At 46.1% G+C, this 13,920-nt stretch overlaps 1 protein-coding gene across 1 annotated transcript in view; it reads right to left on the reverse strand.

Annotated features, from left to right (window-relative positions):
• Window positions 1-13,920, reverse strand: part of si:dkey-225n22.4 (collagen alpha-1(XXI) chain) — a 54,976-nt gene that overhangs the window by 11,545 nt on the left and 29,511 nt on the right. Inside the window, exons 18-20 of the mRNA XM_055928814.1 lie at window positions 11,352-11,405; window positions 1,255-1,299; window positions 728-781 (exon numbers count right to left, since the gene is read on the reverse strand). Coding sequence (XP_055784789.1) covers window positions 728-781; window positions 1,255-1,299; window positions 11,352-11,405 — 153 coding nt within the window. The remainder of the gene's footprint in view (window positions 1-727; window positions 782-1,254; window positions 1,300-11,351; window positions 11,406-13,920) is intronic.

Raw genomic sequence — 13,920 nt, forward strand, 5'->3', positions numbered from 1 at the left:
GTGAGATCCATCGATTAGGGCCTAATGAGTTTATTTCAATTGACTGATTCCCTCACATGAACTGTAACTCAGTGTAGATACCATGTCTTCACTAAACAGTACAATTCATTCAAATTTGGGGGATGAAAAGCTTAAATTCAAATGTCGATGAGTGCTCTCAGTAACACGTGTAGTTATGCAGCTTCACTGAACCAGAAGAGGGCAGCAATGGAACACCATATGACGCACAGCTCGATGGCTCTGCTTGAATAGGGACAAGCTGTTACTTACTCACCAGTGGAGGGTGCCCAATCACCTCGTCTAATCATAGTCCCTTTATGGAACACTGTCAGAGCTCTCTTAATGCAGAATGGGTAATTCATTAAGAGAGAATTGCATTTCAGCGACAATTAAATAGACATGTTACAGTACGTGATGTGTATTGTAATTCCTCCCGTGGAGAAAATGACTGCAATTGAAGTAAAGACATACTCGTTCATTACTACATTTCCATTTGAATCATTTCGCAGACACTCTTATCCAGAGCGACTTACAGGCGTAATTAGGGTTAAGTGCTTTGCTCAAGGGTACATTTTGCACCTAGTCGGTTCAGGGATTCGAAGCGGAGACCTTTCGGCTACTGGCCCAACGCTCTTAGCCACCAGGCTACCTGCCACCCTAGTATGTGTGCAATCGGTTAAATCATTGAACTGGTATTGCTTGTCATTGTACAGATGTTGACACCCACCTGTGGACCTTTTGGACCTGTTGATCCCTTCTGTCCAAGTGCTCCTCTCTCTCCCTGTTGGATGAGAAGAGATGAATGCACTGCCTCCCACTGCAAGGTAGTCAATCTAATTACTTCTGTGCCTCAGAAATCCTCCTTGTATTGACTTGAGGCCGGGGACTTTTCTTACTCTAATATGGTCTCAGGTTTCAATCTATCTCTGATCCCCTATTATTACAGTTATTGACTGGATATTAGTAGCAGAGTTATTTTTTATGCTGTCCTTACATGTGGCTTAAAGACTGTCCTTGCATCCATAGCTCTGTCTATGAATTTAAGTGTTTACATTTCTCCAGCTCCATACATCAGCTTTACCAAACAAAGTGACAGTGCTTCTACATCTGCATTGCTTGCTGTTTAGGGTTTTAGGCTGGGTTTCTATACTATCGGCTGATGTAAAAAGGGCTTTATAAATACATTTGATTGACAGTGCCAGGCTGCCTTTAAATACGTTCTTATTTACTCACATGCAAATAGGAAAGTCTTACCTGAGGTCCTGTTGGCCCCGCCCCTCCAGGAAGCCCCCGGATCCCCTGGAGATGACACACACAGCAGGTCAGCTGACACAGCAGTGGCACAGTGAGTGACAAGAAAAGTGAGCCCCAGTTTAATTGCTTAGTAGTCAATTCCTAATTTCCTCTTCCTCTAGTTACAGTACCGCCATTAAGGCATTTCTAGAATGGCACAGCGGAGAGGATGAATAAAACGATCTGGCATGGCAAACCACTTGTTGCAGTGTGGAGTGCTTGCCTTGCATACAGTACATGCCAGTCATCCATTCCAATGAGGCCATGATGAGCCACAGTGGAGGGCATTGGGAGACCTTTGGAACACATGCCCAGATGCGCTGTAATGATTGTTTTCCTTGCATTCTAAATTGGTTTAATGGATCCCGCGTCTCTTCCCCCTGGTTTCCGCTGGGGGTCCGATACGCCGTATTCACCTCATTTACAGCCAGCGGGGCCTTCATGCACTTTGCTAAGTAATTACACACAGGAGAGGAGAACAGAGTGCCAATATACCACGTGCTTAGAATTTCAGAGAGGGCCATTGTAAAGACATGCCCTCGCCACCCACTGGCTTAGATGGAATCAACCTAACCACTGAGGTAGTAGAGGTGATAGACTGTATTTTCACCTGTTTAAATAGTCATATGGTGTTAAACTCTATTCTAATACCGCTGAAATAAATAAGCAGCGGTGCAGTACAGTACGGTACGGGGGGGGGGGTAAAACATGCGCCTATCAAAATAATTAAAAGAAGTTAAGAAAAACTGTAAGTTATTACACCACTTTTTATAATCACCGCAGGTCAGAGGCATGGAAATGGGTGGTATAACCTACACTTCAAAATGCGATGTGGTTTGACGAGAACACAGAAAGTTTGCCAAGGAAGAGATGAGTGGCCGACACTGAGACTGTGGATGCTGGCCTAATGACACTTTGTCATGACATTTTGTGTTTGTAAGAGCTGTCGCTCTCCTCATCCTCAGATGATGTGAGGAGAGAAGGATCTTCAGACCAATATGCGGAGTCAGGGAAATATGCCATCTTTTTTTATTAATACGAAAACTGATGACACGAAAACAAACACTTTAACAAACTACAAAATAAGAAAACGACGTACACGCAACCTGAACATAAACTTACATGGACAAACGTAAACTCACGAACAGGAACGGACATCGAAACACACGAACAGCCAAACAGCTCCAAAAGTGAATACATCGAACACAACGAAGACATCACAGGAGACAATCACCCACAAACAAACAGTGAGAATGCCCTACCTAAATATGACTCTTGATTAGAGGAAAATGCAAACCACCTGCCTCTAATCAAGAGCCATACCAGGCAAACCGAAACCAACATAGAAACAGATAACATAGACTGCCCACCCAAAACACATTCCCTGACCATAAACACATAAAAACTAACATAAATAGGTCAGGACTGTTACAGTACCCCCCCCCCAAGGTGCGAACGCCGGGCGCACCAGCACAAAGTCCAGGGGAGGGTCCGGGTGGGCAGTTGACCACGGTGGTGGTTCCGGTTCAGGACGCTGTCCCCGCACCACCATAGTCACTCCCCTCTTCTTTCTACCCCTTCCACTGACCACCCAAACACTACCTTCCCCTAAATAAACAGCTAGCACCGGGACAAGGGGCAGCACCGGGACAAGGGGTAGCACCGGGACAAGGGGCAGCACAAAAACAAGGGGCAGCACCAGGATAAGGACCATCACCGGAATAAGGGGCAGCACCGGGACAAGGGGCAGCACCGGGACAAGGGGCAGCACCGGGACAAGGGGCAGCACCGGGACAAGGGGCAGCACCGGGACAAGGGGCAGCACCGGGACAAGGGGCAGCACCGGGACAAGGGGCAGCACCGGGACAAGGGGCAGCACCGGGACAAGGGGCAGCACCGGGACAAGGGGCAGCACCGGGACAAGGGGCAGCACCGGGACAAGGGGCAGCACCGGGACAAGGGGCAACACCGGGACAAGGGGCAACACCGGGACAAGGGGCAGATCCCGGCTGAAGGACTCTGGCAGGTCCTGTTTGGACGGCTCTGGCAGGTCCATGCAGGCTGACGGCTCTCGACGCTCATGGCAGACTGACGGCTCTCTATGCTCATGGCAGGCTGACGGCTCTCGACGCTCATGGCAGGCTGACGGCTCTCGACGCTCATGGCAGGCTGACGGCTCTCGACGCTCATGGCAGGCTGACGGCTCTCGACGCTCATGGCTCTCTGACGGCTCTGGCTGCTCATGGCTCTCTGACGGCTCTGGCTGCTCATGGCTCTCTGACGGCTCTGGCTGCTCATGGCTCACTGACGGCTCTGGCTGCTCATGGCTCACTGACGGCTCTGGCTGCTCATGGCTCTCTGACGGCTCTGGCTGCTCATGGCTCGCTGGCGGCTCTGGCAGATCCTGTCTGATTGGCGGCTCTGGCAGATCCTGTCTGATTGGCGGCTCTGGCAGATCCTGTCTGGTTGGCGGCTCTGGCAGATCCGGTCTGGTTGGCGGCTCTGGCAGATCCTGTCTGGTTGGAGGCTCTGGCAGATCCTGTCTGGTTGGCGGCTCTGGCAGATCCTGTCTGGCTGACGGCTCTAGCGGCTCCTGTCTAGCTGATGGCTCTAGCGGCTCCTGTCTGGCTGACGGCTCTGTAGGCTCATGGCAGACGGGCGGCTTTGCAGGCTCATGGCAGACGGGCGGCTTTGCAGGCTCCTGGCAGACGGATGGCTCAGATGGCGCTGGGGAGACGGATGGCTCAGATGGCGCTGGGGAGACGGATGGCTCAGATGGCGCTGGGGAGACGGATGGCTCAGATGGCGCTGGGGAGACGGATGGCTCAGATGGCGCTGGAGAGACGGATGGCTCAGGCCGGATACGGCGCACTGTAGACCTGGTGCGTGGTGCCGGAACTGGAGGCACCGGGCTAATGATAAGCACCCTCCTACTAGTGCGTGGAGCAGGGACAGGGCACACTGAACTCTCAAAGCGTACTCTATACCTGGTGCGTGGTACCGGCACTGGTGGCACCTGGCTGAGGGCACGCACCTCAGGACTAGTACGGGGAGAAGTGACAGTGTGTACAGGACTTAGGAGACGCACAGGTGGCTTAGTGCGTGGGGCCGGAACTGGAGGCACCGAACTGGATACACGCACTATAGGGAGAGTGCGTGGAGGAGGAACAGGGCTCTGGAAATGCACTGGTAGCCTAGTGCGTAGTGTAGGCACTGTAGGTACTAGGCTGGGGCGGGGAGGTGGCGCCGGAAATACCGGACCGTGCAGGCGTACTGGCTCTCTTGAGCATTGAGCCTGCCCAACTTTACCTGGTTGAATGTTCCCGGTCGCCCGCCCAGTACGGGGAGGTGGAATAACCCGCACCGGGCTGTGTAGGCGAACCGGGGAAACCATGCGTAAGGCAGGTGCCATGTATGCCGGCCCGAGGAGACGCACTAGAGACCAGACGCGTTGAGCCGGCCTCATGACACCTGGCTCAATGCCCAATCTAGCCCTACCAGTGCGGGGAGGTGGAATAACCCGCACTGGGCTATGCACACGTACAGGAGACATCGTGCGCTCTACTGCGTAACACGGTGTCTGCCCGTACTCCCGCTCTCCACGGTTAGCCTGAGAAGTGGGCGCAGGTCTCCTACCTGCCCTTGGCCCACTACCCTTTAGCCTCCCCCCAAGAAATTTTTGGGAGTTACTCACGGGCTTTTCGGGCTTCCGTGCAAGACGTGTCCCCTCATAATTCCGGTTTCGAGCTGGATTCTCCGGCTTCCATCCACGTCTCCTAGCTGCCTCCTTAAACCACCGCTCCTGGGCTGTGGCTGCCTCACTCTTCTCACGAGAGCAGCGATACTCTCCAGTTTGCGCCCAGGGTCCTCTACCAGACAGGATCTCCTCCCAAGTCCAAAAGTTCTTATTGCTCCGTCTAGCATTCCCATACCGCTTGGTCACTGTATTTTGGTGGGTGATTCTGTAAGAGCTGTCGCTTTCCTCATCCTCAGATGATGTGAGGAGAGAAGGATCTTCAGACCAATATGCGGAGTCAGGGAAATATGCCATCCTTTTTTATTAATACGAAAACTGATGACACGAAAACAAACACTTTAACAAACTACAAAATAAGAAAACGACGTACACGCAACCTGAACATAAACTTACATGGACAAACGTAAACTCACGAACAGGAACGGACATCGAAACACACGAACAGCCAAACAGCTCCAAAAGTGAATACATCGAACACAACGAAGACATCACAGGAGACAATCACCCACAAACAAACAGTGAGAATGCCCTACCTAAATATGACTCTTGATTAGAGGAAAATGCAAACCACCTGCCTCTAATCAAGAGCCATACCAGGCAAACCGAAACCAACATAGAAACAGATAACATAGACTGCCCACCCAAAACACATGCCCTGACCATAAACACATAAAAACTAACATAAATAGGTCAGGACTGTTACAGTGTTGTTGTGTTGTGACTTTCACGAAGTATACAAAACATACTCAGTGTATTTCCAGCCTGCTCTTTCCATGACAGACTGACCAGGTGAAAACTATGATCCCTTATTGATGTCACTTGTTAAATCCACTTCAATCAGGGTAGATGACGGGGAGGAGGCAGGTTAAAGAAGGATTTTTAAGCCTGGAGACAATTGAGACATGGATTCAGACAGTGAATGGGCAGGACAAAATATTTAATTTCCTTTGAACGGGATATGGTAGTAGGTGCCAGGCGCACAGGTTTCAGTCAAGAACTGCAATGCTGCTGGGTTTTTCACGTTCAGTTTCCCGTGTGTATCAAGAATGGCCCACCAACCAAAAGACAGCAAGCCAGCTTGACAACTGTGGGAAGCATTGGAGTCAACATGGGCCAGCATCCCTGTGGAACGCTTTCGACAGTCAATGTCCCGACGAATGGGAAAAAGGGGGGGGTGCAACTCAATATTAGGAAGATGTTCCTAATGTTTGGTATACTCATTGTATGTTGCGAGTGGAAAGTGGGAAGCGGGACTAGGCGTGACACTATGTAATTCTATGATTAGACCCATACCATTTTTTGGTAGGTCCCGTACCGAGGAAGAAATGTATTCTACTTTCACCCCTGGAAATAAATTATGTTCTTAATACTGCAAAGCCACAGCGCAAAAGTGATAACCAATGTAGAGGGGCTAAGGTTAGAAGTGAAGGACAATAGAATACCTTAGTGACTGCTTCCTGTGTCTGAGGTGTGACGTATTGATAGATTCATGTAATAATGTATTTACAAGGCAGATACAAATACCGGTTCCCACTTTAGATAAAGAGTTCTACAGCAAACAAGGGAGCTGTCTGGGTGGCGTACTGTTTTTACAGACCTGCTGAAAATACATATCCATTTTCCCTGGAAGACTTTCAAATACCACATGGAAAGATAAAAAGCTGAGCTCTGACCACGTTCTAAAGTACTCCAGCATCAAGCGGATAAAATCGATAGTTTGCAGAGTTTCACAATTTTTAATAGCAAACACAAAAAACAGAGGGGTGTAGCCGTTGTTTGAATTAATCAAAACATACCTGGGTAAATATGGGCAATATCATTCTGAAAAGAAACCAGCATCTGTTATATCAAACATTTCCCAAAACAACCCTAAGAAAACACTGATAAGATATGGCCCCGCCCCAACTGAAGGTGTATTGGGTATTTTGAAGCGGGTCCTGGATTGAGCGGCTCTATTACTCTGCAATCTCTCAGCACCACACCTGCGAGCGCGCACACACAAACACAAGAACCTGCTTCCGTAGCACAGTAAATAAAATCCCAGTGAATGGGGTTGGAAGAAAGCGCCATCTGACACTGCTCGACCTCTCCCTGCCCCTAGTGTCTTCTGTCTATCTCCATTGTAATGAACCTGCTAGAGCACAACCACCTCCACCCACAGTGGAATGCATCCAGATCATCAAGGTGTTGGCTGCTGGAGGATGCCCACACTCTTAGGAAAAGGTGGAGAGGAGGAGAGAAGGATAAGAGAGAGGGAGAAGAAAGGAGAAGAGGAGAAGAGAGGAAACAGAAACATGACGGTCCCTTTGACATCCCCCACTGCTGCATGCTGTTTGGCATTAATGACAAATTTGATCAGAAGAGACCCACGTTGATGAAAAAGTGCTTCCACTATTTTTTTTTAATGCCTTAGCATGCAAAGAGAAAGCTTGGTGAGAAAAGCTGACTACTTTGTTTTCGAGGTGCAGAGAGCGCCTCAGCACGCAAGGGCGTATGCTTTGATGGATTTAAAGGAAATGGGGCCCCTGCCAATCTCCCTTCCAAAATGGCAATCTAGACCTACTTCTGTATGTTTTAGCGAGTCTAGGGGCTTGCTAAAAGCAGGCTAATTTAGTCAGACAAGCAGAACATATTACACTCATAGAAAAAAGGGTTCCAAAAGGGTTCTTCTGCTGTCCCCATAGGATAACCCTTTTTGGTTACAGGTAAAACCCTGTTTTGTTCCAGGTAGAACCCTTTTGGGTTCCATCTAGAACCGTCTGTGAAAGGGTTCTACATGAAACCCAAAAGGGTTATACCTCGAACCAAAAATGGTTCTCAAAACGGTTCTCCTATGGGGAGAGCCAAATAACTATTTTAGGATCTAGATAGCACCTTTTTTTCTAAGAGTGTACAGTCTATAAAGTGCGTGGGTGACAATGACGACCAAACCAGACTTTTATCCTGGTTTATTGAATGTAGGCCTATGGCTGGAAGCGTTAGCACCAAATAAATGGAGACCACAGCAGCAGTGTGACTTAACATTTTAGGGTAGCGTACAGGCCTCCTCCTATCCCCCAAAAAATAGAATAGTGTAGGCTGGCAGATAGTGATATTGAGACATTTCATCTTACCGTCCAAACGCATTGTATGCAGCCGGCAATACACTTGTATCCCCCATGGACCGGTTTGTTCCTAAAACATTCTCCATTCCGGCTGCAAAGGCATCAATTTCTTCCTTAACTAGATTTAGTGGCGAGAAGGAGGGAAAAATATATATACTTTCTATACGTAACACCATTTTCCACCACCATGCTAGAGTGGCTAATGCTAATTCCTGATGTTCCACCCTGCTTTTAACCAGGGGTAAACATCAGACTGCTGCAACCTGATAGGCTGAATGCAATACGCAACATCCAGGACTAGCATTCCTAGGCATTAGCCACTCTAGCATGGTGGTGGAAAATGGTGTTTCATAAAAATGTATTTCCTCCATTTTTTTACACCTTCTCGCCATTAAATCTAGTTAAGGAGGAAATCGCTGCGTTTGCAGCCTGAATGGAGAATGTTTTAGGTACGAACCGGTCCACGGAGAATACGAGTGTATTGCTGGCTGCATACAATGTGTTTGGACAGTAAGATGAAATGACTCAATATCACCATCTGCTGGCCTTTGGGCTAATCTATGTTGTACCGTTTGTAAAACAGGCAGTTACATTGGATTTATTAGCCTAGTCCTGATTTCTGACCAAGGCTTAAGACTAATCATTTTGAATCTGCATATCAGCTATCCACATTTATAATGAGTTATTTTGAGCCTATTTGAAATGAGAATCAATGTGTTTACACAGTAGGTATTTCTTCTTCGCTATGATCAGCTTGTCAAAAGTCGACGAACAGGCCTACAGTTGGAATCACTGATTCCTGACAATTCAGCTCACAGAGGAGAACTCCCAGAACGCAGTCGCGAGTAGCCTAATTTCATTCTATATTGTCCATTTTATTTGTACCTGTCCTGTTTTTAGAATATGGTGTTTGTTAATATGTCATATTCAAATCGAAGCACATTTTTATTTGATAGGAAGCCATTTAGTCTATTTGATCGGAGACACATTTGGATGCAAAAAAAAGTATCTGTCTCATAACATTGTCATAAATATGGTCTCCAGTCTGTAGGCTACTGGAAAACCACATAGGCTACTACTTATTCTACTACTGGCTAAATGATTTATGTTAGATTACTTGAGTCTTGGTGGAGTGCCGCAGCGCTGCATCTCTCCAACAGCACCCTGGAGAAGCGCGCTGGGCACGGACAAGATACATTTTGCGCCCGTGATTTGTGACCACTGCTTATCATGGGGCGGCATTGGCGCTCACCTAAATAGCCCATATGCCACTGGGTGAGAGGTTTCCATTGTTTTTGGGCAGAATTATGTGAGGTGTTCTGTGTTGTTGGAGGTACGTCTTGTTCAGTTTAGCTCGGAAAATGCTGCCCTCGTCAATCTGGTCCGCCTAATCCTGCCCAATGGGCGGGCCGGCCCTAGCGTAGCCAAACTAAATCTTCAACCGCATGCTATCCAAATGATATTTCTCAAAACTATTATCAAAACGCTAAACAAATCTCCCAACACGCATGCATACCATTCATATTAGCTACCTCATCCAATCAACTGCTGCACTTCAGTTTAGTCAATCCCAGGTTCTGTTCTTTGCAGCAAACAAGGATGAAGCTCAATGGAGACAGATGGTCGTGATCCCACATCAAGACCACTGTGGATTTACTCACGATGGCCGTTACCATTGCGGCAAACAAGCCTGGAGATGGCCCAAACCCCTGAGTGGTCCAATACATCTGGTAGAGCCGTTCAAAGCCATTCTCTCTCATTCGAGATTAGCTTCACTCTCTAAGGGACACATTTGAACTTGAGATCCATGATGCTCATCACTTGAATCTACACAACTACTCCATTGATACCAATGCATGATGTAAGCGAGGATTCGAGGTACTTGACTTAGGATTCAAATGTGCTCAGAAAGCATAAACACTACAATGTTGTTGACTTTCTTTCGAAAGCTAGTCTTAGTGCCAGTGGTAAGACTGCAGTGTATCCCCCAGGATGATTTTGATGCTGCAATCCAGCCCCAGCACCAACAAGACTCATTACATGCAGAAAGGGAAGCCTGGTAGGCTGTTATATTCCACTGTTGTTATGGCAACTCCGCTCAAGAGGTACACTAGTTGGAGAACTCTGTGATTTGGTGGGCGGAGCTATATTGCATCCACTGAGGTCAGCCAACATTGTGGCCAAGCGCTTGGTGTGGCACCAATACGATATTTCCTAATGTCCTTTTTTCATGAATCTTTACGAAGTCACTTGTAAAGCAGCTGCTGGTTATAGGTTTTTCTGCTGAGTTGACGGGAAATGTGTTTGTTTGGAGGCACTACATTTGTTGCTACATTCAGTTTGGGTGACAACCACCATTGCCATTGGTTATAACTACAATACATGTGTGTATTATACAAGTACGAGAGACATAGCCAATGGATATACAGGTCAAATAATGGAAACAACCTATATTGAAAGCAGGTGCGTCCTCACAAGTGTGGTTCCTGAGTAAGCAATTAACATTCCATCATGCTTAGGGTCACGTATAAAAAAAGTACCATGGCCGTCTCAGTCACCAGATCTCAACCCAATTGAACACTTATTGGAGATTCTGGAGTGGTGCCTGAGACAGCGTTTTCCACCATCAACAAAACACCAAATGATGGAATTTCTCGTGGAAGAATGGTGTCGCATCCTTCCAATAGGGATTCCAGTCACTTGCCAAGGTGCATTGAAGATGTTCTGGCTCTTGGTGACCCAACGCCCTATTAAGACACTTTATGTTGGTGTTTCCTTTATTTTGGCAGTTACCTGTATCTATACTGTATGTGCCTGAAACCTTTCTAATAGCCAGTAATATCTACTTCATATGTGGATTCAATGTTACGAATCACCAATGGTAATGTGTGCATTAGAAATTCTGCCCAACAGATTACACATTTCTTTACAACAGATTAAAACAAACTTCGAAACAATGTATTCTTCACTTATTGATGAAAGTAGTGTCCAGCAAATGTAATTAATAATGTAGGGACTTCTACTCTGTGAGAGTCAGAGAAGTGCATCTGTAAGCAGTAAAGGCACAGCCCCTGATCTCTTTGGTCTCATGCAGAGAGGAGGTTACAGTGCAGCGCACGCGCGCACGCGCGCACACACACACACACACACACACACACACACACACACTACAGCTACTAAAGTGCTGACTGACTCACCGGTACCCCCTGTTGTCCATCAGCACCAGACATTCCAATATCTCCTTTGTCTCCCTGTGAAAGAAAGGAAGAGAGAGATTGAAAGTAAGATTGAAACAGCGTTAGATCACCTTCATTGTTCGGCACCTTTGTATACAGCTCACGTGCACACCTAGTAATCAGAATGCTTATATAGTTACAGCACGTAAACGTCAGCGTAAAATGGTGACATGTTGCCAATTCATTTGGATCCCTCATGCAGCTCAAAAGGAATGTAAGTTAGTGAGTCGCATTGCATAAAGCAGTGGGAGATGAGGTCAATCATTAGAATAATATTAGTATTCCTGCGGCCTCTGTTGTCCGGTAGTTAAAGCCACAGACCTGGGCACACATGTACAGCCTAGGCTACTTCGAGTGAGACCCACGCCCTTCTGACTGGTAACCTCTTCTACCTTTCCTGTCTCCTCTTCACTGTCCTATCTCAGTAAAAACTCAAAACCTTTAAAAAAAAAAAAAGGTTATTTATGCAAATATATATAAAGAATAATATAAGTAATCCTTCCTTATTATTTATTATTTCTGAGCCTGAGGTGGATCTGGTTTAGACTGTAGGTGGTAAGGTGAGACTGAAATACATGAACCATGAATCACCTCTTGGTAAGTTACAAATGTTTGCAGTTGTGGTGGGAACCTTCTATTCTTGTTCCCTTGTCCAGTCTCAATATGGTTCCACTGTACAAAGGCCGTTAGCATCCCATATGCATGTCCCAGACAACCGGTGGGCTGACCACAGCTCATGCTTCTATCTTAGTTATCTTTATTTTACCTGGAAAGAAAGAGAAGAGCCCTTATTCTCATCTAAGTGGTACTATATTTATAACTTGCTCAAATAGAGAGCTAGCCAGGTGGTTGGTTACTGTAACAGCAGTATTGTAGGCATACATGTCTCTCATGAATATGACTTTGCACTAAGCATACTGGCTGATGGAACATGTATTTAAACAATACTGGTAGGGTGGTAAGGGTGAGGAAAGTGGTGAATAAGCTATGCCTCTGCTATTTTTTTTCTTTTGAAGTGTCCTGCCACGCTGCGCACATAAAAACATACATGCCACCAAACCCTGTAATTACAACAAGAAGACGCCCTGATGTAGCAATAAACGGGGTTAGAGACATACATCTTTGTATGCTATAACTGTTAGAAAATAGACAAGTGGAGAGTTTCTGGTTCAAAAGACACGGAGGACCCCATGTAGAACTCTAACGACCACAATTTTCTTTACAAACGGGGACATAAATAACAGCTAGTGGCTAGGTTTTGTGAACTGAGAATTGTAAAGAACTAATGTTTTACTGACCTTCGGTTCAAATGAGGATACAGTTGCTCTGAAAGACTAAGCTTACTGTGCTCCCTGTTTTACAAATGAAACAATTGAAAATGAACACAGCCTTCTGTTTTGGCACAATGGGCATCTGGAATAGGTTTGTTGTATCCATTGTTGTATCCTTCTTGGAGGCCAATTTGACTTGTTATTGTTGTTTTCTGAATATTATCTGATAGCAACCAGTTGTAAAATATTAGAGAATATTCCAAACCAGAAATTTGTCAACAAGCGCCAGCCACTCGGGAAAAATGCAATGTGACACAAATTACACACACATATGTCAAACATACAGTAGTACCCTGTATATAGTCTATTCTAAACTTACCATAGGCAGAGGGCATAAACAGATCAAGGAATTGGAAGCGAGAGAACAGAAAAGAAAGGTCCAAATTGGTTGTAAAATATACAGTAGTCACAGGAAATGGGAAAATATGAAATGGGAATGTGAGTTCCATAGAAAGTAAGCCTAAATATAGCACTGCAAATGTAACTGATATGTACCTTTCAATAGGAGTTGTTTTTTCCTTCAGCGAAAACTCCATAGACTTGTTCTGTATCCTCTCCAAAGTAATGAAGGGAACCAGATTGACTGTACTCATTAAAAAGTTGCATACATTAGCAAAGGTGTGAAACTTTGAAGTCATAACCTTGAATACACTCCCCATTCTCCTCTCCCTTCAAACAGCACGGCACTTAAATGGCTAAGCTGGAAAATAAAACCCACACAGAGGACCTTGATTTACAATTAAATCAGGATGAAATTTCGGTTCGTATTTGCTAGTTGTGTTTGTGTTTTCACTGAGCTCCCTGATGTAAAACACTGCTTTGCACCGCAGTTATTGATGGAAGGTATTATTCCAGAAGTTCCTACAGAAAGTCTGTCTCATGAAGCCTGTTGTTTGTTTTCATAATCCCAAGCAGCTACACTGTTTGACTGTGCAGTATGTTCAATGGTGGCTACGGCACGAAGCCAGCTTCCCATTATAAGGCTTCTGCTTGTCAATGCCTTTTAATTATGAAGGCTCAAACATTGATTTTGGCAGATAAATGCTGCAACACAATCATATTAGGGTGGCATTACAAAACAAGATATTAGAAAGGGCTCACTCTGTAGCGACTAGCTAGCCTCTTCATGGGTTTTTTGACGTACCCGACCTGGAACGTGGTTTATATGGGCAAATATTTTTAAATGGCCGCCTCCTACT

Source organism: Salvelinus fontinalis, chromosome 7 (genome assembly GCF_029448725.1).
Source record: "Salvelinus fontinalis isolate EN_2023a chromosome 7, ASM2944872v1, whole genome shotgun sequence".
Taxonomy (NCBI): domain Eukaryota; kingdom Metazoa; phylum Chordata; class Actinopteri; order Salmoniformes; family Salmonidae; genus Salvelinus; species Salvelinus fontinalis.